Here is a 26,380-nt window from a genome sequence, read left to right on the forward strand (position 1 = left end):
CTACAGCACACGCACCCTGTACGCATTTCATCACCTTTGTCTGCACACTCCACAAATCCTTTGCATTTGCTTATCAGCAATTCTGTGTGACATTTTACACAGCTCCCTGTAGCATTCGCTTCACATTCCAGCAGTCTGTGTCTTCTTCCCCTCCCAGACAAGATGGGTTCAGCATTATCCTCTAGAAACAGAAAGCTAACCTATGGTAGTGGTAAAAAACAAACCTAAGGTTTCTATCTTCTCATCTTTGCCAGTCTACTAAGACTTCAAGCTCCAGCCTCAGAAGTACTCTTTGGAATTAGGGATGCTTAGAAGTAGTACAGATGCGAATGTAAAGCTCTGGCTAAGGTTGCATCTACCCTACATCTATTTCTGAAGTTGCAGTGTAGTTCTGAAGCAAGTATCTCAGCCTTCCCAGCTTACCATTAGTAGGTTTAACAAGCAGGGCAGTTTTGCTGACCTACACTCCTTTTACAGGAAACTAAAACAGCTCATATCCAGATGCATAACAAAGTTGCTCCAACTACTAATGGGATCGATGTAGTGACTGGATATTTGGATGGCTTCAAGCCATAGGTATGACAGAGATGTTTGGTCCACCACCAGAAAAAGAAAAATAATCTAGTGACTAAAGTAAACCCCAGGTGGGCCTTAGCATCAACTTTTGACCTGATTCTCTCTTCCAAAAATTCAAATGGCATCCACAGTATTAAACCGATACTTTCAGACCATTAAGTCAGTAAGGTTATGTCAGCGTTATGTAAGACTGGCTCATCCAGTTTCTTACCAGAGAAACGTATTCATACACCACTGCTCTAGCTCAGTTCTAATAATACAAAAATCAGCCAGAACCCCATTCATTAAGGACACATCACTTACCAGGCCATCGCAAGTGCTGATCGCTGCTGTCCCACTCCCAGCACCTGGCTGCAACACTGTGCCAGTGAAGTGGCAAGGAGCTCCCGAGTGAGTTGCAATCTTCGCACCAGTATGGTTGCCACGTCTCCTTTCTACTACGTAGTTATGGGAAAGAAATCGCATCTGGACAGTCAAGTTAAAAAACAGATCCTTATCCTCATGGTTGATTTTGTAGTATATCACATTATCCTTTTTGCTGAGGTCTCTCTTCTTCCTTGTGTTTGAGATGTGATGGTGTAAATTAAAAGAAAGAAAATGCCCGCTTGCATCTACTCTTGCTGGATCAACCACATGGTATTCTGGCAGTGTCTTGATAAATTGCCCTGAGAGGAAGGGGAAAAAGAAGAAAAAAAAAGAAAACAAAAGAAGTAAACCTAGGGTGAGTCCTAGCCTGTTCAAATCTCACATGATTTAACAGGGAAACTCAAAAAATACTCCAATTCACTACACCATCCTATTGACATAAAGGCAGGCAGTGCACAGACCACCATGCACTACAATCCCTATCTGGCCTTTCTATTCTCCAGTATAACACTCAATTTAGAAGTAAAAAATTCTTCTTTTCAAACATTTTGTCACCAATCATATGAAGGATTGACTGTCACACACGCACCTCTTTCCAACCCCACAAAAGCTGAGAACCCTCTCTGCCCTAGGTCCCCAGCACACAATGCTCTGATCAAGATCATACCCCCACATCCAAAAAGCTGACCACCTGAAGCAGGAGACAGAGCCTTAAAAACACACATGGGTGAAGGGAACACCACTAATTGGCTTGACAGGCTACAATAACAGCACCTCAGCAGCATCAGCTTTAGCAGCTGCAGCAGAGGATGGTATTTTAAAAGAGGGTTTGAAGGGGAATGAAGTAACTGTGTCATTTTTTATAACGGGTTCCAACCAGAGTAAGATCAGCTGTATTAGCACTTACCAGAATCTAACAAGGGAAGAAAGCGCTCCCGGCATTCTTGTCTCCTGCTGTGACGCAGAAGACCACCTGTTCCCAATTTCATTTTTCTTTAAATTAGTGTAAAGCTCAAAAGTCCCAAACAAATAGCATAAATACACATAAAACACAGTCCCTACAAACTCATACTCCCAGATCTGTAAGCACACTTGACTTCAGCCCATGAAATCAGTCTGAATATATTTCATCAAAAAGAAATTGTGAGGATACGTGTCATTCCAGTTCCTCCTTCCCTAGGGCTCCTTGCTCTTCACTCCTGAAGTCCCAGCCACCTGTACATGAAGCACCTAAACCTTATTCATTAATTAAGCTGGTTAAAAAAGCAATTAGCCTGCTCCAGGTACTTCCGGAGCACTTTACTCCTCCTTAGGACTGGTAAGACAATCCTTCTAGAGACAATTCTCTCCACTGCCTGCATCTTCAAAGCCACACAGGATAAACCATGTTGAGACAGATAGCTATCCAGGTTCATCCCCTCTGGGAAGAAACATATCTCCTTTGCCCTCATTAGCTGCAGTATGAGACATGGATGCTTGTCTTTCATAAGGCCATCAAAAAAAAAAAAAAAAGCACATATACAAAACTACATAAGAAATTTGGCCTTGTCTCAGTAGCACCTTTATTTCAGAGGAAAACTTATTGTCATACACAACAGAATTCTTTGTACACAAGTCTTCCCACCAGCCTATCATGACTTTTTGCCTTTTCAGGACAAGCTGCAGCAGTGGGCTTTTAAATGTCCACAGCAGCAGGTCTTGACACCTCAGAGACTAACACCTACCATAAATTCTGAGACATCTCCTGCCCCTGCCCACATAAGTACAGCAGGAACTGAGACATGGGAAATTCAATCCACACCTTCATGCCTGCAGTTTACACAGCCTCTATATAGCACATAAGGTGCCAGCTGAACAATTTAGCGGCTGAAGATAGGTCGCTCCTTCCTCATGCTCCAGAGTGAAGCAAAAAATGAGCAGGACAAGAGAGGTGAAACACCCAAAAACATGGCTTACCTGCAGAAGTTTCATTATTAGACTTCTGAGAAGACCCACATCCTATATTGTGCTAGCAAAGACAGGCTAACAGAGAACACTACAAGATCAAGCAAGATCAGGCCCCATTTCTATGGTTTTCAGCACAACTCACTAAATAATCAAATTAAATGCCTGAAGGAAAACTTACTCATTTGCTGTCACTGTGCAATTTGCCTCTGCTTGATGTCTTGAGATTAATTTGTTGTGGCTTAACAGTTCAGCTCCATGCAAGACCAAAGACTTGCAGTTTTGAACTTCAAACTATTCAAGGAAGTTTTTTATTTCATTATAGTGATTAGTGTTTAGAGGTTAAGGTAATTTAGACATCATCATCACTAAGAGGGAAAATAATGCCGAAGTGTCTGATGGCAACAGAATCCCCAAGGCAGAGAAGTCTAACTTCTTCCACCCCTCCTTAAATACTCATTTCTGAATGCTAGTCACTGGAGAGCAAATTATGCTGCAATAACAGTATACTGTAATGTAATCACAGAATTGAATTATTAAGCAGTTTTCAAAAGACCAGAAGGATCAAGATTACAACACAACAAACTTTAACAAGATGAGGCTAAGGATATCTGCAAATAATCATTACCAGTTTTGTCTAGACCATTGGGTAGAGGTGAGCAAGGGTAATCCTACCAATAACAACTAACTGAGCTCCACATTAAGCCTAACATACCACTTGATCTTTCTTGCTGGAAAAGACTGTAAAACAAAAATAGGAGGTACAATTTTGTTTTTACCTTTCTGCCCTTCTAGGAAAGAGTAACAACCAACTAGAGGGCAGAGGCAACAAATGGAATAACTTAATGCATGCAACCCAGACTGCACAAGAATAAGGGTTGAATTCTTCAACGCTGACTTCCTCAATTTTCCTAAATTAATAATTTATTCTTATTAAAACACCACACATTCCCATAAACCTTAGTGCCAGAGGGAAACTATCCTAGTGCCACTAACAAGCCTCAGGGCTGGCATGCCACGGCATGCTCCTTAGCCACCTCTAATACTCTTCACTCCATGGAACCTCCGCCTGCAAAGTGGCACTGCTGAGGAATTATAGTCCAGGAATGGGAAGACTTCCCTGGGCAGCTTGTGTAGCTCCAGGGATCACTATATCCTTCCACAACTGCAGCCTGGGCATGCCAGCTTGCATCAGTGCCATGAGCAGAACCAAACATCACACTGATACATTCAAGTCAGTACTTAGCCTTGTATCACCGTTTGCACAGGCTATTCATGTTTGTTTGACAAGTCTAAGAATTGTTTAAGTTAACGCTCCCCAGCAGAGCCTCCTAATTCTGCATCACTGAAAACATATGATAATATTCCAAACCACTGCTGACTGTTCTGCTCCCTTGTGGATTCAAAACACAGCAGAGAACTCCCCATAAAGATGGCTGTACACAAGTGGATAAACTAGGATAAAGATAAAAACATACACAGTCTGTCACGTGTGACAAGAAAAGCACAATTTCTTTCAGACAGATAACATGTTTTCTGACAAAAATTCCTTTAAAATGTGACACATCATCATTTGACATTGTTTCACCTCCATGTTTGCAGTTCATCTACATCTGCCCCTCAGACCCTCTGGCTTCTTTTCAAACGATTCCTTGCAATAGGAAATAGAGTTGCTGTTCTCTGGAGGAAGCGTCTTCCCAAGCCAAAGAAAGGCTCTGTACCCAGGAAACACCCCAAGCTCCAAAGTCCCATGGCAAGGATCAGGCCTTCAACATTCAGTAAGAGAATCGTTAACTGTTCCGACTGCTACACTTGTTGTGCATGTGGAGGGAGCATAATAGCTACGCGAGACAGAAATTTAAGTTCTTTACACTTAGCACTGCATCCAATCTTCAAAAAAAACCCAGCCAAATTTTAATTGTCCCTTTACACAAAACTATTTGCAAACACCTGAGAAAGCCTAGGTTTTTCATGTGTAGAAAGTTAAATTAATTCCACATTCACTTCCAAATGCCTGACAGACAGCTATTATGTGCTAACACAGCATCCCTGTTCAGTCCCATCTAGAGAGACACAGGAATGCAGTGACTGTTTGCATTCAGTTTAAATACATCCAGCAGGAAGTAACTTCAGGATAATTGTTCACTATTCAGCAGCTTGCTTAACCACTTTTTATTTCCATGATCTCTGAGGTGCACAGCAGATTTTCTCCTCTGTGTACAAGCTCTCCCACTGACAGCACCCCAGCTGTTGATTGCATCAGGAAGGTTTTCAGGAAGCAAAATTTCCTCCTGCACTTTCGAGTCTTCTACCACCAGGCAGAGTCTTCCGACTAATCATAATTTTTCTCTCTTGGGAGCTGCCTCTGATTTTCCTTAAACAGACAACAGGATAAAAATCCTGACTTACACTCCCCCAGGGAGGTGTGCAGCCAGTTCCAAAAGAGGGAATGAATTAATCCACCTGGCCAGCAGCCTCAAGAGATTCCTCCCACAGATAAAGCCTTGCTTTTAATTTATCATCCTCACTAGATATGAATAAATCACAGCGTGTCTTATACCCTGATAACCCCAGTTCTTCTCTGTTAAAAAAAAAACCAAACCAAAAAACAACAACAACAACAAAAAAAAAAAACAATAAAACCAACCAAACAAAAACCAAACAAACAAAAAAAGCCCCAACAAAACAAAAACAAAACAACAGGGCAATACACTTTTTCAGCTTAGTACAAAACTATTCTGGTATTTAAAGAGATGCTTCTTAACGAGGAAGACGAGCAAAAAGCAGCATTTTACAATACCTCTATCTACATGGTGCAATTCAGTGACCTCCAAACAGCAACAGGCGGGCACAGGCAGAGCTGTGTTCTCACTTCAAAACTTCAAAGGCTGGAGCAGCCGGTCCCCAGAGCCGCTCGAGGGTACGCTGCGGGCTCGGACACTCGAGCCCGGGCAGCACCGCTCACCCCGAGCCGCAGCAGCAGTGCCACTGAGCCACGACCCGACCCGTGGGACGCACACCCGGGGCGAGCCCGCTCTCCCTCACACCCTGCCGGGAAACTCCCCGTACCCAGCTACTGACCTTGCCGCCCATCGGGGAAGAGTGAGCTGCCGGCCGGCGGGGCCCTGCTCAGGCAGGGCGCTTGGACGTGAAGGATGAGGATCCAGAGGGAGACCTGTGCTCCCCGGCTCCGCGGGACACATGGCATGGTGCGGGCGGGGAGGTCCGAGAGGGGCCGCGCCTAGCCGGGCCGCGGCATAGCCAGGCGGCGGGGCAGCGGTGGAGCGGCCTCCCAGAGCCGCTCCCCACAAGGACTGCGCGGGGCCGTCCCGGTGTCTGGTTTCTGCCGGGGAGGAAGGAGGGTTGTGGGGAAGGAGCCGCTCCGGGAGCCCCCGCCTCGGAGCCGCCGGCGTTAAGGCGGTGGAGAGAACCGGACCGGGCCAGCGGGAGGGGAGGGGACGAGAGGCCACCAGCGGGGACTGCCGCACCCCCACTCCGCCCTCCACGGCTCAAAGGTGGGGCGTTAGCCCCGGCAGCCCCGGAGAGGGCGGCCACACAAGGCAGCCTCCCCGCTCCGGCCCCATACGGGAGGTCGTAGCTGGGCCTCGCAGTCCCGCACCCATCAGGGCAGATTTTCCCTCCTGCTTAGACTCGCAGGACAAAACAGCTTGGAGAAGACCTTCAAGATCATAGAGTCAAATCTCTACCCCAGCACTGCCAAGGCCACCACTAACCATGTCACTGGGGGCCTCATCTACATGGTTTTTTGTCACCAGGGATGGTGATTCTCCCACTGCCCTGGGCAGCCTGCTCCAATGCCTGAGCACTCTTTCAGTGAAAAAAATTTTCCTAATATCCAGTGTAAACCTCCCCATGTGCAGCTTGAGGCCATTACGTCTCGTCCTATTCATTTCTTAACCGGGAGAAGAGACCAGCCACCTCTTTGCTCCATCCTCCTTTCAGACAGTTGTAGAGAGCAATAAGGTCCCCCCCGAGCCTTCTCCAAACCAAACCTCCCAGTTCCCTCAGCCGTTCCCCATCACAGGTGTGCTCCAGACCCTTCACCAGCTCCGTTGCCTTTCTCTGGACCTGCTCCAGCACCTCAATGTCTCTCTGGTAGTGAGGGGCCCAGAACTGAACACAGGATTCGAGGTGCAGCCTCACCAGTGCCCAGTGCAGGGGGATGATCACTGCCCTGGCCCTGCTGCCACACTATTGCTGGTACAGGTCAGGATGCTGTTGGCTTCTTGGCTGCCTGGGCACAAGCTGCTCATGTTCAGCTCCATCAATCAGCACCCCCAGGTCCTTTTCCGTGAGCAGTTTCCAGCCACTCTTCCCCAAGCCTGGAGCATTGCATGGGGTTGTTGTGGCTCAGGTGCAGGACCTGGCACTTTGCCTTGTTGAGCCTCAACCCACTGGCCACCACCCATGGATCCAGCCTGTCCAGATCCTTCTGCAGAGCCTCCTACCCTCCAGCAGAGCAGCACTCCCACCCAGCTTGGTCTCTGCACCAAGCTTGAGGAGAAGGTGCTTGAAGCACAAGAGTGTTCAACACGCAGCCTGTTGCAATGGCAAGGGGCTGTGGGAGCTCACTCCACCTGAGGCAACCAGGACCCCTCAGGGCCCAGCCAGGGCCTCGGGCCCCTGCACATCCAGAGCTCAGCTTCCAGATTGTCTCCCTGGGGCACAGAGGCCATTCCTGTGCTTTAGCAGTGTGTTGCCACATTGGGGTTACATCTGAATGTCCTGCCTTTGTAGGGAAGGTTTCTCATAGCCCTGCACCGCATTTTTAAGTGTGTGCCATGTACTTTTCACCAAAGATATTCTCATGAGGCCTCTGCCGAGGCTGCCCTGGCTGCAGCTCCCCAGGTACCACAGGCAGGTGCCCAGGGCACTGCTTTGGTGCTGTCCTGTCCTTGAGACGTGGGGTGCGTTCCTTGTAAGCTTCAATAGCCCTCTGCTTAAAATTGACTCTACCATGGGTTTCTTGGATAGTTTCATGGCAATCTGCGCTTAATTATGTTCATTCTTTTGCTCAAACTTTCCCAAGGGCGAATGGCTGCCATAAGCGTGAGAACTGTGAGCCTCAAACTCCTGAGAACACAAGTGCAAGAAAGAGTTAAAACTCCAAGGATTTTTAAATCACATAGAAATGTGGCTTCTCCCAGGCTCAAGACATGATAAGTCTGGAAACAGAATATATTTATAAAAGAATGATATTTGATTTATGAGTCATAATGTTCTCTCTTTCAGCTAATGGAAGGACACAGACCATGCAAAAAAGGATGATTTTGTGTAATACTCAATATCCAACAACACTTGCCAAGAGAAGATTGCAAGTTATTTATTTTAATATAGCTGACATATATCCAGCATATGAATATTGTTATCTTGCCTGTTACAGTGAGAAGTTCCCTGGTGTGCTTGCTGTTAGGATTCTTTGAATAGTCTAGTCACATAGCAAGCATTAGACTTTGTGACATTAGATACTGTAGCATGCTTAGCAATTTATCAGTACTTCCCTGAAATCAATTTAAAGCTAAGTGTGTCCTGAAATTGATGTAATGCCTGCAATACCTGACATTTTAAAAACGCTTGACAATTGTTGCATAAACAATCAATACAGTTTGCAGTGAATATTTAAAAATAATTAAATTGGAGAATAAGAAAGTATCTACAGTAAATGGAATAAAAAAAAGAGAAGGATTGTAAAATGAACAGAACAGGTTAGGAGCGTTGGAAAGAAGGGGTGAAAGTTCAAGGTATAGGTGTATGTTTACAAAGTATTGGTTTAACAAACTTCTGGAAGGCAGTTAGGAAAACAACCCTTCTGTGAGAGGCATTTAACTATTTGCTCAAATTTCCAGTAATCTTTTTGAGTGGGTGTTCACCATGTCTGATGTGAGGCAAATAGTACTTCGTGCAGGATTCTATCTTGGTTTTATCCTCAGCAGGAAAAGTTCATTCACATTACTTACAATTCTCTCCAAGCACGAGATGTTTTTCATTCTGCCCTTTCCTGAGACTACAGAGTTTCTCATTCTGGGCTAACTCTTTCAACCTGTTACTCCTTTCTTCTTCTTCCCTGTTATCCCTTCTCCAGATAGCATCATGTGAAAGAAAGAAAAAAATCAGGAAATGATGAAGAAATAAAAGCTTTAGGAACTCAAGAGGATTTGTGGGAATGTGGGTGTTTTGTTTTGATTTTTTTTTTTTTTAATGACTGAAAACTGTATATGGAAAAGTCATACAGAATGGAGAAGTGTGGGAATCTGATCTGAAACATCTATAACTTCCTGCCCTTTGTGCCAGCATGCAGATACACAGAAGAAATGATTCAGTGGGCACAGTGTCAGAAAATACTCTGGGGGACAGTAGAGTTCCTGCTTAAGGGATGCTGTGGCTATAGCTGACAGAGCCACATAGAGTTTAATTGGGAAGCAATGGCACAAGCAGAAAGCACTTTCCTGCTGTGAGGACATACTGAGGCCAGCTATTTAAGTGAATGTCACTGTGTCTTCCCAGTACAGACCTGATGTAGTAGAGCATTTATGGGAATTAATATAAGGTGCCTACCTGAAAAGCTATTCAGTCATTCACAACGAATTGGAAAAATCTAATTATAAGGAATAAATTAGTAGTTTCCTGTTCCAGAGAGGCATAACCTGAGAATTTAGAGCCTTTTGTGAATATAAGAGCATTTTTTTTTTTTTAATAACCTCAATTAGAAAAAGAATACAACACTATATCAGCTGTGTTCTTTTGGCCACAAATGTATTGCAGTTCAGTGCCTGCAGCTCAACACAGAAAAGCCTGTACAGGTGAGAAAAAACTAAGATACATGATGAAAAGACATGGTGCAGCCTGGATTGACAATCCAGGTACAATCAATATCTAGATTCTATTAAATTTAAGTAGACTTCCAGGACAGCAGTGAAAGAAATGTGTGTATAGGAATTTATTTGCATGTATAAATGTGTACAGAGGGACAGAAAAGCAGAGGTTGTGAGCAGTGAGGAATTGCAACATAAATTGTTTGATTTGGCATTGAGAAGTTGCTACAAAATGAAGCCCAGATGAAGGCAGTCAGGAAATTTTGCTTTACTAAGAATGAGATTCTCTTGCCCAAAGTTTAAATATCTAATATGCATCTAATATATGCCTGCTTGTCTGTTCCTTCAGTAAGTAGGGAGAGAAGATAACCTCTGTAGGATAACACATCTCTTTCTGTCACATATGAGGTAAAAGTCTGTCCAGACCTGATTATCTATTAACTATACAGGCAGTTTAACAAGTTGTTTGGACAAGAAATGTTGAGCAGATGAATCCCCTACGATGTGGTGGGCTGTGTTAAAGATACCAAGTATTAGCAGAGAGATGAACTGAAAGGGAATTACCTTGAATCCCAGAGACTCTGTGGACAGTTTGCTGGGTAATTACTGTGCATCCATTGATTTTTTATTTTTTTTTTCCTTATACAGATTTAGATGGAAATTTATGAGTATGTTTTTTAAAATCTTATTTTCCTCTTTCTCATAGAGATGCAGCCTCCTAACACAGCTAAGTAACTGTATCAGAGACACTGCTGGATCTCTCAATTTCAATTTTGTTGTAGTCTTTGAAGATTTTTTTGAATTTCCTAAGTTACTCATGCAAAAAAGTATTTGCCGGCATCCCACTTAAGGTATGTCTGTGGGTAGATTCCAGTAACAGAAAGAAACAAACTCTGAAGTAGTCGATGATTCTATTATGTGAAAATTTTTGGGATGCTCACATTCAGATTCCTGATCAGTCCTCAAGGATGGATTGGTTTTTGTAGTTGGTGAGCTAAATCACCAAAATTATAGTTCCTTGCTTGGACTGTGTGAATTTGAAAGTTCATTTGGTCTTAACTATCCATATTAACTGTTTTAAAGCACATTTCCAGAGCAACAGGTCACTTTGAAATTAACTTCTCGTAAGAATCAGTTCCAGGAAAATATATTCTCAGTGATCTACCTAGAAAGCAAATGAGGAGATGATGTGAACATGATCAAAGTAGTATTTATTTTTCTTTTTTAATAAAGATTTTTATCTGTGTTTAAATAATGCTTTCGGGAGAATATGTTTGTGGTTCGTGAAGTGTACCTATCATAGTACGATCATTGTGTTATCTGACTATGTTGATTGTGGTATCTAACTGAGAATTTATATGAAAACCTGTATACATTTCCTTCTACACTTTTAAGAAAAGAATTGCCTGAAAATCTTCCCATGCTGGATGAATACCAAGTCACACCTAACTTTCACTCACAGGATGGAGAAAATACATTTGTAAAATCCAGTTCAAAATGTAACTGTTAACAGTTGTTGTCCAAATTTAGTCAAAAGCGTGAGGTTGTAGCCCTGAGCCCATAAAACCCCCAAAGGAACATCATCGAGATTCCAAAAATTAGAAGTGAGAAAATAAATAAATATGCTATGTCCCTTTTTTCCTATTTCTGTTTCCTTCTCCTGCTCCAACGTTCTGCTTAATGAGAAGAAAAAATGCCATCAAAACAATTATTCATGAAACAGAATTCCAGAGCAAGAATGCAACATTTAAGAATAATATAAAGCCCATTTAAGTAACACATGTTAATAACTCTTTTTAATGAAATCTGTTCAAGAGCTTTACTATTACTACTCATTGTTTCAGTACGTTGGATAGAAAAAGATTAAAATAGCCTTTGCTGCTACAAAAATGGCCTGAGAAATAGTCCCATGTTTCTGTACTTAAAATAGTGATAGTATTTCAAAAACCTGCTCTGAGCTGCAAAAATTACCTTCATATTGAAAACAGAACGTTTCACTTGCCAAAATATTTCACAACAGCATATAGCTGGTTCAGTCACAGTTGTAATCATAATCGATCTTTCATCTGTGTACTAGGTCTGTAAAGGAAGTGAAGAATGCTAAGAGATCCTTCAGGGTAAATTCTAGGAAAATTATGATTTTCAGCAAATGTTTATTTGTCACATTTATCTGAAACACTTTAACGGATATCTGAATACCTGGATGGACACGTTTATCTCTGGTACAGTATAGTCAACATCAATGGGCAGTTTCTGTTGGTGGTCTAAACTGGTGCAAGCTTTTCAAGTTTACTGTGCAGATTGATGCTATCTGAAGGCAAACTAGCAGCTTTAGCCCCATGGATTATTTTAGTATGGTACTATATAAACCCCCAAAAGCCTCTTACAGAACTCTACAGGATCAATTTGAGATTTCTGAAGTAAACAAATCAGTCATTATTTCCCCATTACCACCAGAATACATCCCAAAAGCCTATGTCATCAAACTATTTCAGTCTTCAAAAAGATTGAGTCAGTAACACAAATTTCACTGACACTTTGATAAATAGAAGACTCCAAAAAGGCAAAAGCAACAAGCCTTTGGTCAGATTAGTGGAATAAATAAGGAACAGATAGAAGACAGTATTTTCCAGGATAATAAGCCTTAGCTTATCTGGTGAATCTTGCAATACTTTTTGAAAACAGCTGTTACTTTTCTTGACATTTTTTTTCTGGCTGCCGGAGAGTTGGTGGTGTAATGAATAAATTATTCTGTAAGTATTAATTTTATTATTCATCTAGGTGTAGAAGGTTCCTTACCTTCCTCTAAAACGTCTTCTCTGAGATGAAGAATGATGAAAAAAAAACAAAAAACAACAAAAAAAGACAAACCCAAGACTGAAAAGGAATTTATCTGATGGTCAGAATATGAGCAAAAAACTTTCACACTTGCAGCCTGAGTTCAGAAGCCACTGCCAGTATTCTGTGAGGTACCTCAGTTCACACTCTATTGCTTTCTCTGAGTGGCAAACAAAAAAAAGCAACATACCTTCAGACATGATTTCCATCCCCCTCCCCTTTCTGATTCTTTACTACTGTTCAGCCTCTGCAATACATTGACAAGATGTTCTCCTGAGAAGGGAAATATTCAAATGGTAGAAGAAACTATTTTGTGCAAGACAGGGTTTCTGCAATTTTTCCGGTGAGATACTTAAAATTGGGCATGTAGGCAGCAGTGTGATCAGGATAGGGTAGAATTCAATCTGGAAGAAATCCGCTTCTGCAGTGTCCATCCTGCTAATGATTTACCAAGTGAGTATGTCATAGTCTCTGCAAGGCTCAGTTACTGATGATTTTGTTCTTGTGAGCTAATAGTGGAAGGACTATGTAGAGGGGGGAAAACTGAACAAGAACTCGTCTATTTCAAATATTTTACTAACTTTAGTTTTGGATATGTGTTGACACTACTGCTAAGGCCCCTGGTGCTGCTGAGGGCCGGCGGACACTTCACCTCCTGTATTGTCTGCAGAACCTTGGCAGTGGTGTGGTTCTGATAAAAACTTGGTATTTTCCCTTTGCTTGTGTATGTGGTTGTTGCACTACTGGTGTTGAAAGATTCTTGGCTTTCTCTCCTGCCTGTGCTGTTTCACATGGGACTGTGAAACATCGGTGGGGCTGATAGGGTTGTCAGGGTTCACTGCAAGGATGTTTTGCTTTGGACAAGAGAATTCGAGAAACTGTTGCCATCCAGCAGGCTAAGGGATGCAACTTAAAGCCCTGCTATTGAAAACACTGCCTGAATGCCACCCTAGTCAGTAATTAAGAGATATGGAAGCTAGAAAAAAACTGCAATTTGGAGGGAGTGGGAAAGAAACGCCAGGAGTCCATTTTTCAAGTCCTGCAATAGTCAGTCTTTTGAAGGCACTTTTTTGTTTGTTTGTTTTGTTTTGTTCTAGTACCAGTGTATTTAGTGTAGCAAGTAATTTGGAGACTAAACCTTCCCAGAGCACTGTACTGCTAATTCCAGTAAGTTGTACCCTCATTGTATGCAATATGATGTACAAAACTTCCTAATGAGTCTTGTTCCATTCAGCCTTTAGCTCTCCCAAAATATGGGTGATACTTTCAGAGGGTCTCTGTAGGTATAAACTAAAGCAATGACCATGCTGCTGGCAACAAACAGCACACATGGCGTTGCCTTTGGAGGAATTTCAGTAGGATTAATCAGTTTAAAGATTATGGAGAAATAATTTACTTGTTAAATCTGGATCATAGAATCACAGAATGATTGGGTAGGAAGGGACCTGACACATCATCTGCTTCCAGCCCCCTGTCATGGGCAGGGACACCTTCCACTAGAGCAGGGTGCTCCAAGCCCCGTCCAACCTGGCCTTGAACACTGCCAGGCATGGGGTCAGCCGCAGCTTCTCTTGGCAACATGTACCAGTGTCTTACCACCCTCAGAGTGAAGAGGCTGCCCCAAACGGCTGATTCACAGTGCTCGATTTAGGTGTATTTAGAATCTACTTAGTTTTCAAACTGCACGCTTGTGTCGATTTGTTTAAAAGCAGAATGGAGGAAGGAAAGCCTCGGTTTCTATTCCCACCTCTTGCTTTTTGTGCCTGCCACAAGCTTGGCCGGAAGGCGAGTTTTGGGAGCCGCGCAGGACAGGGACCCGGCGGGCAGTCGCTGCCGAGCTCCCCTGGAAGATGCCGGCCGCTCGCCGGCGCTCCGGGGCCCCCTGCGGGCGGGCATGGGGTGGCCGGGACTTACGCCTGCCCTTCTGCATCCCGGGGAAGCGGCTTCTGCCCACCGTCCTTGTTGCCCGCCTAGCAAAACTTTATAGCTTTGTTGTCCTTGCCGTTCATTTTAAAATTAGGAATAGCCACCGTCTCCCGATGTCCCGAAAGAAGGAAAGGTGTTGGTCCCTGTCCGGAATGTGGTTATCTGGGGATAAACAAGCACTCCTAGGGTTGGCGCCGAGGTTTCTGAGGCAGGGGTGTTTCGGGAGCTACGTCCGCAGCACTGCCCGGGAATGGCAGGGGATCTTCTGCGACAGGGCACCAGCCAACCCGTGACTGCGGAACCGCGCCGCCCTCTCGGTTAGCATGCACGGCTCCCTGCGGGAGGTCCAGGGCTGCGGGGAGCAGCGGGGATGGACCCGGTGAGGGTCCCGCGGGGCAGGACGGGCAGAACGGGGCGGAGGTGAGCAGCGAGGACGGACCTTGCGCGGGTCCAGCGGGGCAGGACGGGCAGAACGGGGCGTAGGTGAGCAGCAGGAACTGACCCTATGCGGTTCCCGCTGGGCCGGGAGGGCGGAACGGAGCAGCGGTGAGCAGCGGTAACGGAAACTATGCGGGTCCCACGGGGCGGGACGGGAGGAACGGGACGGCGGTGAGCAACAGGGACGCACCCGATGAGGGCAGAATGTGACGGCAGTGGGGAAAGGGGACGAACCCTGGGAGGGAGAAACGGGGCGGTGATGAGCAGCGGGGACGGACCCTGTGCTGGTTCCCCGGGGCCGGCGGGCTGAAAGGGGCGGCAGCGGGCAATGGGGACGGACCCGGTGCTGGTCCCGAGGGGGCGGACGGGAGGATCGGGACGGCGGTGAGCAGTGCGAACGGACCCGATGTGGGTCCCGCGGGGGCGGGTGGGCGGGGTCACGGCCGCCCGCTCTCAGCACCCGGGAGAGCTCCCCGCTCACCGCGCATGCTCCTTTCCGCCGGCGCCTATATAAACGCGGCGAGCAGCGGGATCGGTGCCGGTCTGTCGGGCCGAAGAGACACAGTCGGTGTCCCCGCGGAGACTGCCTCCAGGAGAGACTGCTTCCCCCAGAGACTGCCTCCCGCTGCTAGCTCGGGGGTCTGAAGAAAACCTCCCCCGGACCCGCCGCCCTCCCTGGTATGGGATGGGAGACCCTTGTGAGAGCAGTGACTGCTCACCTGCTGTCGGCGTGAAGGACGTAGCGGATTGGGAATCCTGGAACGTGCCGCTGGATTTCCTGGAGGATTCCCAGATGGGCAACGGGAGCAATGTGTCCTTCCTGCAGTTCTTCAAGAACACCAACCTGGAGCGAGCTGATGGGGTGCAAGGGGACAGCTCCGATGTGGTGCGGATTGTCATCTCGCTGGTGTACTCTGTGGTATGTGCGCTGGGGCTGGTGGGCAACCTGCTGGTCCTCTACCTGATGAAAATCAAGCAAGGCTGGAGAAAGTCCCCTATTAACCTCTTTGTAACCAGCCTGGCAGTGACCGACTTCCAGTTTGTGCTGACATTGCCGTTCTGGGCAGTGGAGAATGCATTGGATTTCAACTGGCTCTTTGGTAAGGCAATGTGTAAGATTGTCTCCTATGTGACAGCCATGAATATGTATGCCAGTGTCTTTTTTCTCACTGCCATGAGTATAGCTCGATACCACTCTGTGTCTACAGCCTTGAAGAATCACCAGAGAGGTGACCCACTGGGTGGCTGCTGCTCTGCCAAGTGGCTTTGTGTACTCATCTGGCTGTTGGCTATCCTGGCTTCCCTGCCCCATGCCATTTTTTCCACCACTGCCACTGTCTTTGATGATGTGCTCTGTCTTGTCAAGTTCCCCGAAGGCCGAGGCAGCAATGCCCAGTTCTGGCTGGGTATGTATCACATCCAGAAGGTGCTGCTGGGCTTTGTGGTGCCACTGATAATCATCAGCCTCTGCTACTTGCTCCTGGTACGCTTCATTAATGAGAAACATGTTGGCAGCAAGTGCAGTGGCCTCGGTTCCAAGCGCCGTGCCAAAGTGACTAGGTCAGTGTCCATCGTTGTGCTGGCTTTCTTCTTGTGTTGGCTGCCTAATCAAGCACTCACAACATGGGGCATCCTCATCAAACTCAACGTGGTGAACTTCAGTACCGAGTATTTCCTCTCCCAAGTGTACTTCTTCCCCATCAGCGTGTGCCTGGCACACTCCAACAGCTGCCTCAATCCCATCCTCTACTGCCTCATGCGCAGGGAGTTTCGCAGCTCACTGAAGAGCCTCCTCTGGAGAATCACCTCACCTTCCCTCACCACCATGCGTCCTTTCACCAACACCACCAAACCCGAGCAGGAGGAGCAGGTCCTGCATGCCCTGGTGCCTGACCAGCCTGTCCAGCCTGTCGCTACTTCTTGCCCTCATGCAACCATCCAGCCGGAGGTAGTCTACTACCCACCTGGGGTGGTGATGTACAGCAGCCGCCATGACCTGCTGCCCGCTAGCTCCGCGGAGCAGCACTGCTGAGATGGGCAGGGGGCTTTTGGGGGTGGGACTGTGGGGTTTGTGTAAGATGTGACCCTGGGATATTGAATGCGTGATAGGGTCGAGGGGAGGAGAGACGGGTAATGGAGGGCTTCTGTCTGAGACATGCTCTTTTGGGGTTGTCTCTGCTCTTGGAAGCTTGTTGATGAAAAATATTTTCTTGAAAAAGTTTCTCAGAGTAGGGAACAGGAGTAGAAGGAGGCAGGGTGGGTTGCAGTGTCTCTAGGAGCTTTTAGTGCTTGTAGCTGTTCTTGGGAACAGGCAATGGAGAGGGTGGCAGGGTTCCATCCAGGGAGGATGAGGATGTGTAAGGGAGGAAAGGGGCTGGGTGGCTTTGACTGTGTCCCCCCAGCCTGGAGGTGCAAGCAGCAGGAGAACAGCAGCCCTCCTGCCCCTGTGCATGTGTGTTTGAGGTGGGAGGGTTGGGTTGCTTTCTCACTGCTGTGTAGCATTGTAAATGATGCCAGCTTGGAGCTCTCAGGGCGCCAGTGTGGGCACAGAGATCAGGCAGCCTGCATTCTATTTCACACCTGCCCTTATAGGAACAGTCAGGACAAGTGGGTACAAGGCTCCTGCTTGATTAGGCTTGGCCTTTTCCCCTCTTTTAGGGACTTAGAAAAGAGAGGGGACAAGGAGCACTGTGCTCCCCCCAGAGCTGAGTCAAATTTGCTTTTCCAGCTCCTCCTGTCCCCTCTGCTTCTACCAGAGTGTTGAGCAACCCAGAAAGCCAAGGAGAAACCCAAGGACAGGACTTGCAGCTTCATGGAGAGGTGCTGCTTGGCTGGGTTTGGAGGGGAGCATGTGAGCCCCCTGACATTCTGTTGCCCAGCTCTCTCCAGGCTGCTGGGGGGGGTGTTAAATTTGCATCCCCAAACCATGTGCAGCAAGGCAGGCACCTCTCCTAGGGTCCTGAGGCTGCAGGATTTGTTCTTGCTGTGCTTCAGACTTGGTATCCCGCTCCAGGAAATCAACACAACTGCACATAAAACAAAAAGGAAGAAGGTACAAACTGTAGCCATTTCAAGCTGCTTGCTCAATTCTGGTTCAGCTGAAGCAATCACAAAAGGTTTTTGCTCTGCAGAAGTGGTTGTCAAGGGTCTGCGCTGATACTTGCCAGTGTTTCAATTAACTCTGTTTCAATTACTCTGGTATGAGCAGCCCTGGAACCTGCCATTCAGTGCTGTCACACCCTGTAGAAGGGCAGGGATAATGCCTGTCCCAGCCTGTGTTCCTAGAAAGATCTAGGAAATAATTTGAGGTTGGTCTGAAATGGACTTTATAAGGGCATGAAAAAAGTGTAATTTTAAGCTGTGAAAGTTTTAATAATAAGGTTATAGATTTGCTTTAAAAAAAATATTTAAATTATGAGAAAAAAAAATGGAAATGTTAAAATATTTATTTTAAAAGATAGAAAAATGCAGCTTTTGTCAAAATACAAGTTTCTTAATCCCCAGTACTGCATATAGGATGAATATATAAATACTGTATTCAAACCCCTCTCTGTTTCTAGCCTCTTTCCCTGCAGCCTAATGCCAACATCTGCCTGACCCAGCTAAAAAAGCATTTCTACAGAGGAGGAAAAAAAACCTTCTGCAGAGGGTTTTTTGTCACCTCTAAGTACTGATGTGGAACAAAGTTGCTGTTTCTGTCCAGAGAAAATTGCAGTGCCATTAGTGGCAACTATGCTTTGCAGATTGTGTTACTGTACATGTCAGTAACTCCTGTTGTGAAATTTGGGTTTGGTCTCAAAGCAGCTGGTTCTGCTATTTGAAAGGAGAAGCTGTTGTTCTGTTTTTTTCAAGGCAGAAGAGACTTCTACTAGAGACTTGGATCCATCGCTAACTGCGAAGATAGTGATTTGCAAGGTGTCTGGAGAACAGCAGAAGTGAGCTGGCAGCTGATGGACATACTTACACAGATGCGAAGACTGAAGAAATCTGATATATCCACAGAAGAACTTGAGCTTCTAAAACTGTATGATTACCAAGTTCCTAAGTCCTGACTTCTTGAAGTTGTTCTGCCAGTTGAAGTCTGTAGGTATTTGAAGTTTTTTCTAGTAAAATATTTTGTGCCTAGAAGTCTGTTCTTGAGCATGCCTAAATCTGCTTAAGTCTGTAGCATTTCTCACTCTGCTTCATGGGGATCTCTGTTGGGCCTGGCCATGGTGTTTAGGTGAGGGAGGCATCTCTGCATGCCAACATGGTACACCCTGTGTCAGGCCACACTAAGTTAGAAGCAGCTGTGATCTTAACTCATTCCCCCCATCCCTTTGCTTCTGTGTCTGGTTATGCTTCTCCTGTCTCACCTTCAGTGCATGTGTAAATTGTGCTCCTTCCTCTACCCTTTTGAAACATTAAATAAGTGGGCAGAGCTTTTGCCCACCAGCTATAAGTCTCAGCTTTCCCATTCTACATCCCTGGGGAATGGCTGAATATCAGGGTTACTTCGTGAATGTGCTTGAATCCTCTGGCTTGAAACAGTTCCCTGTTGCATGAGTTGCTCACCATTGCTGGATCATGAAGGGAAAGCAAGCCCTTGAATACTCTACAGCATAGTGGTTAGAGTGTGAGCCTCACAGAGGAAGTGCCAAGATTTTTTTTTTCCTTATAAATGCAGAAGAGTGGATCCAGGTCTGGATTTTAGGTCTGCCCTTTCAAAGTACAATAATTAACTTTCTCCTAGGTTCTGGTTCCATTAAAGTTTCCATATGCTATGCAGGAGCTGAGAGCTTTCTAGACCTCTAAGTCTAGTGGCCTAATGTGTCAAAAGATTTGCAGGGAATGCATTTGGGTCTGTCATATTTCTGGAGGAAGTCCTAATGCCTGTACTAGCAGATGAAGAAGGCTACACTCTTATGTGAGAAAAGAATACCATGAACACCTAACTCCAGAGTTCAGAGAGGTCTAACAATGGTTCTATAGGTGATGAGAAAGTGTCTAATTTAAGAACAGGGGCTGAATCTCAAAGCCAGACTCTCTTCTTTGTATTTGCTTTTGAACAGCATAGTTTCTTGCTTGGCTTGCTGGAATTTTAATCCTTATCCTGATGCTTAAATGTCCTTGTGCACTATACAGAAAGTTATCTAGGTGTCTAAAGTGTAACTATGAATTTCAGTAAATAGTAAACTGCCTAAAAGACATCCTCTGTGGTGCTCAGCATGACAAAGCCTATATGCTCTTGTGGATGTTAATGTAGACATTATTTTGTGCCGGCAAAACAACACAGTGAAACAGACTATGTTCAGTAAAACTCATAGTTAGCCCAGAATACTAGCAAGATACTATGCTCAGAGAAAGGCCCAGGTATCTGATCACTAAAGACATAAAGCCCTTATGTTTTGCAAATCACCCAATAGGAAATACCTTGGGCTTCTAGGCCATGGATTTAGATGGCAAGTCTCTCTTAAGCCACTGGTCCATCAGGTGTATGTTGTGAATGGGCTGTTTGAAGGGGCACAACCCACCCACAGTTGGCCAACCATTGGTTTAGTCCAGAGCAGCATCTCTGGCTGCGCAGTCAGTGTGCGACCAATGTAGCCAAAGAGCACTGCTTTGGCTGTGTATGAGCAGAGGGAATTTTGAGTCCCAGCTATCAGAGCATGAAATCTGGGCTCTGTATTGCATGGGCAGGGGCACCAGCTGGGGCACTGCAAGAAAAGGACAGTTGCTCTGAGTGTGCACACAGCATCAGGTGTGGGGCCTGAGCAAAGGGTCTTTCTTTGAGACTACACATCAGCAACAATTTAGGAAATCAGGGGTTTCCTAAATAACCAGTGCAACATACTTCAAAACCAGTTCTGTTTCCTCCAGTTTTTCTTGTCTTCATTTGTAACAATCACCTTTTCGTGGAGTAAAATAAACACTGCTGAAGCATATGAACCAATGGTCTCTGAGTTCCTTAAGGTTTTGTTTTGTTTTTTTTTTGTGACTATTCTCCTGTTACATATTCCTGTTGGTGTGCTGGGAGAGAGGTGCATGATGATACAGAATGATAGGGACCTGAAGGTGCAGGCTGACATCTAGTGACAGACTGAAAGAACCTTTAAAGCCCTCATTTGGTGCTGGCTTTGATTGCCTAAGGACTTTTAAAATACCTCCCTCCTCAAATAACTAACCAAGCTCTTAATGTAATAACAACCTCCAATTACATTTCCAGGTTTCCTCTTGAAATGCCTCTTGAGGAGAAATATTGCTTTGCTTTCTCTTTAAGTTATTCGGGCACTCGCTTTAGCAATAAAAAAAACCTCATCCAGTCCCTTTCATTCTTGTTCACGACTGTCTGCTTTAAAACATGGTTATTCACCTGAGTGCCTGCACACAAGCTCTGATATAATCAAGTATCCCTGAGCCTGTGCAGGCATAGTTATGGGTGCAATACAGCTCCAGGACATCAACATGAGAGCTTGGATCTCCAGTTTTAGTAAGAGTTATTTCTCTCCTGCTGCAAAAGAGAATTCTGATTAATTGGTTCAGGGGGTACTATTAAAAATATCTTTTTATCATGATTAAACAGTTACAAGAAAATTCTCTGTGTACATTCTCAGCATCAGTAAGAGCAGCAGCAGTTGAGACAGTCTCTAAGAAAAGGCTGGGCAGCCAGTTAACTGGTTCCTTTGCTGAAGTAGAGCTGGGAACATGGCTTAGATGTGTGCTTTAGTTGCAGGGAGTGGTTCTCCTTAAAACTGTCTCTTTCAAATCCCTATGAATTTGCGAACATATGCAAGTTTCTCAGCCTATGTTTGTGCAGAGCCTCGGAGTCCTTCCCAAAGTGTTAAATGTAAACTACAGACTCACAGGGTGGCTGAAGAAATTGGGTGAAAAAAAAACCCAAACCCAAAGGAGCAGCTGTACACAGAAACTGTATTTAGTTGTGCAAGTTTTCTGAAACCTTGACCTACCTGCCTGGGGAGGGCTGCAGACTGTTCAATGTGGGAAATAACAAAATAAAGGTAGCTCACTCAGACATCAACTCTCTCCCTCACTTATGCATTCCTTGGGATGAGATTCTGTTTCTCCAAGGACCTGTGTATTTCCCTACACAGACCAACTGAATGAGTATGCTTATTGCACAATGATCAAATTAACTACCAAACACTGACTTCTAGCATCATTGTTCAACGACCCTTTCCACTTTTGTTTTGAATCACATCTAACCTCATGCTTAATAAAACTGGAATCTGGTGGAGATTCTCTTAAAGCTTAGACAAGACAGCTAAAATAAACAAATACCTTCAATTTTCTTTTCAGACCAAATATTAAAACTGAGGTAATAAAGTCCGTATGAATTCATAGCTGCCAACAATTAGCTCAGAGTTAAGATGATGGGGAAATCACATCTGACCAATCTGGCAACCTTTTGTGATAAGATATCTGGCTTGGTAGATGAGGAGAGAACAGTGAATATTGTTTATTTTGATTTAAATATGACTTTTGATGCTCTCTCCCTTGACATCCCCTTAGGCAAACTGGTAAGTATGGACTAGGTAAGTGGAAGGAAGGTGAGCTGGACTGAAACTGACAACCATCAGGATTAAAGAGTCATGATTAGTAGCACAAAGTCCAGCTAGAGGGCAATGACCAGCAGTGGGTCCCAGAGATCAATAGTGTGTCCTGTCCTGTTCAACATCTTCATTAGGGAACTAGATGAGGGGACAGAGTGCATCCTCAGCATGTCTGCAAAAGAAGGAGTGACTGATACAGCAGAGGGTTGTGCCGTTATTCAGAGGGTCATTGATGGGCTGGAGTAATGGGCTGACAGGAACCCCAGGCAGCTGAACAAAGGGAAATGCGAATTCCTGTACCTGATGGTGGATAATCCCAGCACCAATAGGGGCTGAGTGGCCCAGTCGACTGCTCAGCAGCTTTGAAGAAAAGGACCTGGTGATCCTGGTGGACAGGTTTAACATGAGCCATCAATGTGCCCTGGGAGCAAAGGCCAGCAGCATCCTGGTCACATTAAGCAGAGCATTGCCAGCAGATCAAGTGATCCTTCCTCTTGGCTCAGCCTGGTGAGACCATGCTTGGGATGCTGTGTCCAGTTCTGGGTTCCCTAGTACAAGAGGCAGGTGAACTCACTTTAGAGGCTCCAGTATGGTGGAGGGCTTGGAGCATCTGCTGTGTTAGAAGAGGCTGACAGAGCTGGGTTTGTACTGAAAGGCTGCTATGAGGTCTTCATGCAACCTTCTCATCCAAACTTTCTCAGCCTATCTTCATGCGGGAGGTGCTCCAGTCCCCTGATCATCCTCGTGACCCTTCTCTGGACTTGTTCCAACAGTTCCATGTCCTTTTTATGTTGAGGACACCAGAACTGCACACAATACTCCAGGTGAGGTCTCACAAGAGCAGAGTAGAGGGGCAGGATCACCTCCCTCGACCTGCTGGTCACGCTCCTTTTGATGCAGCCCAGGATACAGTTGGCTTTCTGGGCTGTGAGCGCACACTGAAGCCGGCTCATGTTCATTTTCTCATCCACCAACACCCCCAAGTCCTTCTCCACAGGGCTGCTCTGAATCTCTTCTCTGCCCAACCTGTAGCTGTGCCTGGGATTGCTCCGACCCAGGTGTAGGACCTTGCACTTGTCATGGTTAAACTTCATGAGGTTGGCATCAGCCCACCTCACAAGCATGTCAAGGTCCCTCTGGATGGCATTCCTTCCCTCCAGGGTATCAACCGAACCACACAGCTTGGTGTCATCGGCAAACTTGCTGAGGGCGCACTCAATCCCACTGTCCATGTCAGCGACAAAGATGTTAAACAAGACCGGTCCCAACAACGGTCCCTGAGGGACACCACTCGTTACTGGTCTCTAGCTGGACATTTGAGCCATTGACCACAACTCTTTGTGTGGGCCATTCAGCCAGTTCTTTATCCACCGAGTGGTCCATTCATCAAATTGATGTCCCTCCAATTTAGAGACAAGGATGTTGTGTGGGACAGTGTCGAACGCTCTGCACAAGTCCAGGTAGATGACATCAACTGCTCTACCCCTGTCCATCAGTTCTGTAGCCCCATCATAGAAGGCCATCAAATTGGTCAGGCAGGATTTCCCCTTAGTGAAGCCATGCTGGCTGTCACCAAGCACCTTGTTGGTTTTCATGTAGTAGAATTAGCACGTCTCTTGTTTGTCATTTATTCTGAAAATAACCTCTAAATATTTTATGCCCTCAAATAATATCCTACTGTGAATTTCAAATAATTTCTTTTATATTTATGGTCATAAACTGATCTAAAAATAATGTTTTGACTGCTTCTTATTTCTGCTGAAAGAGCTGAGGGGACTCAGAGGAAATACACTTTTCCTTTTGCCCATCAAAAGATATTTCCTGCTAAATTCCAGTCCCTTACTCATAGGCAAATCCAATGATGCATATAGAGGTAGAAAGCTACTCACGAGCTCCTGAACTGAAGGTAAGAGGTGTCCTACAACTGTCTATTAGATAACTGCTCAGTCTATACAGCTGATCAAATAATGAAAAGAAGAATCTTATTTGAATTTTACAGTTGGGATTACATTTTCAGAGACATAGACTTGATAACTCAAATTTTGAACACACGATATAAAGTTGTTCCAAATAAAATATTCCAAACCCCAAAATTCCTGTTCAGAAAATACCACTAGCCTTTGATAAGGTGCCATCTCTCTCAGAGGCAACCAGTGTTCCAACATTGCCATACTTTGCAATATTATGACAATTAAAAATATTTGGGATATATTTCTTAAAATTTCTGATTGCGATTGCGTGCTATGTTCCTGCTATTACAGGAACAAGTGCTTCAGCCCTCAAAATTGCTGAAATCTGACAACTCACAAAATGTATTGCAAGATGGCATATATTTTTATACACACATATATATAAAATACATGTATAACACCCCCAAAAACAGATACATTTGACTTATATTAGGATCTGCCAGCCATACAACTCCAGGTGCTCCCAGCCTTTTACAAAAGACATCTTTGCCAGAACTATTTTCCTTACTTCATGTCATTCCTTAGACTTCCCTTCTGCAAGTAACAGAGGAGCCGACAAGGACCGGTGCCATGCTTGACCTCGTGCTCACCAACAGGGAAGGGCTGGTTGGAAATGTGACCCTCCAGGGCAGCCTTGGATGCAGCAATCATGAGATGCTTGAATTTGAGATCCTCAGCACAGTGAGAAGAGCGTGCAGCAAGCTCACTGCCCTGGACTTCAAAAGAGCAGATTTTGGCCTCTTCAGGAGCCTGCTTAGGAAGGTTCCATGGGATATAGCCCTAGAGGGCAGAGGGGCCCAAGACTGTTGGTTGATATTCAAGGGTCACCTGCTACAATCTCAGGAGTGTTGCATCCCAACCTGAAGGAAGTGCAGCAGGAGGGCCAGGAGACCTCCTTGGATGGATAAGGAGCTGCTGAGGAAAATTCAATTGAAAAAAGAGGCATATAATAAGTGGAAGCAAGGACAGGTGGCATGGGAAGAGTACAGGGATGTTGTCCGAGAAGCTAGGGACCAGGTTAGGAAAGCTAAGGCTCAGTTAGAATTAAACTTAGCTGGAGGTATTAAAGATAACAGGAAGGGATTCTACAAGTACATAGCAAATAAAAAACAGACTAGTGACAACATAGGTCCCCTCAGGATGCTATCAGGGGAACTGGCTACACAGGATTTGGAGAAGGCTGAGGTTCTGAATGACTTCTTTGCCTCGGTCTTCACTGGCAAAGGCTCTGACCAAACCACCCAAGTCTTGGAAGGCAGAGGCAGGGACTGTGAGAATGAAGACCTTGGGCCCACTGTAGGAGAGAAACTGGTTCAAGAGCATCTTAAAAATTTGAATGTGCACAAGTTCATGGGTCCTGATGAGCTCCATCCGTGGGTCCTGAAGGAGCAGGTGAATGAAGCTGCGAAGCCGCTGGCCATCATATTTGAGAAATCATGGCAGTCAGGTGAAGTTCCCAATGACTGGAAAAAAGGAAATATAACCCCCATTTTCAAGAAGGGGAAAATGGATGACCCAGAGAACCACAGACCAGTCAGTCTCACCTCTGTGCCTGGTAAAATCTTGGAGCAGATTCTCCTAGAAGGCATGCTAAGGCACATGAAAAACAACAAGGTGCTTGGTGACAGCCAGCATGGCTTCACTAAGGGGAAATCCTGCCTGACCAATTTGGTGGCCTTCTATGATGGGGCTACAGAACTGATGGACAGGGGTAGAGCAGTTGATGTCATCTACCTGGACTTGTGCAAAGCGTTCGACACTGTCCCACACGACATCCTTGTCTCTAAATTGGAGAGACATCAATTTGATGGATGGACCACTCGGTGGATAAAGAACTGGCTGGATGGCCGCATGCAAAGAGTTGTGGTCAATGGCTCAGTGTCCAGCTGGAGACCAGTAACGAGTGGTGTCCCTCAGGGATCAGTGTTGGGGCTGGTCT

The 26,380-nt window shown here is 45.4% G+C and overlaps 2 protein-coding genes across 5 annotated transcripts in view; one reads left to right on the forward strand and one right to left on the reverse strand.

The window, feature by feature from the left end:
- ADAMTS12 (ADAM metallopeptidase with thrombospondin type 1 motif 12) overlaps positions 1 to 6,506 on the reverse strand; it is a 157,363-nt gene extending 150,857 nt beyond the window's left edge. Inside the window, exons 1-2 of one of the 2 annotated variants that reach the window (XM_062612884.1) lie at positions 5,968 to 6,506; positions 880 to 1,241 (exon numbers count right to left, since the gene is read on the reverse strand). In XM_062612884.1, the coding sequence (XP_062468868.1) occupies positions 880 to 1,241; positions 5,968 to 6,094 (489 nt within the window). In that variant the 5' untranslated portion in view covers positions 6,095 to 6,506. The remainder of the gene's footprint in view (positions 1 to 879; positions 1,242 to 5,967) is intronic. The other variant, XM_062612885.1, reaches the window with a different exon arrangement.
- An 8,727-nt stretch (positions 6,507 to 15,233) lies between these two features.
- Positions 15,234 to 20,845, forward strand: RXFP3 (relaxin family peptide receptor 3). 3 transcript variants are annotated; one of them, XM_062612882.1, is made up of 3 exons: positions 15,234 to 16,021; positions 16,130 to 16,869; positions 18,774 to 20,845. In XM_062612882.1, the coding sequence occupies exons 1-3, from the start codon at positions 15,607 to 15,609 to the stop codon at positions 18,858 to 18,860; spliced, it is 1,242 nt and encodes a 413-aa protein (XP_062468866.1). In that variant the 5' UTR covers positions 15,234 to 15,606; the 3' UTR covers positions 18,861 to 20,845. The 3 variants fall into 3 exon arrangements, with proteins under 3 accessions (XP_062468866.1, XP_062468865.1, XP_062468867.1); XM_062612883.1 differs by having other exon boundaries at positions 15,716 to 15,840; positions 15,939 to 16,869; XM_062612881.1 differs by having other exon boundaries at positions 15,234 to 16,869.
- Positions 20,846 to 26,380: the final 5,535 nt, after the last annotated feature.

This window comes from Pezoporus occidentalis, unplaced genomic scaffold, assembly GCF_034315485.1.
Source record: "Pezoporus occidentalis ecotype Australia unplaced genomic scaffold, CSIRO_AGI_Poc_V1 ctg162, whole genome shotgun sequence".
Lineage (NCBI taxonomy): Eukaryota > Metazoa > Chordata > Aves > Psittaciformes > Psittacidae > Pezoporus > Pezoporus occidentalis.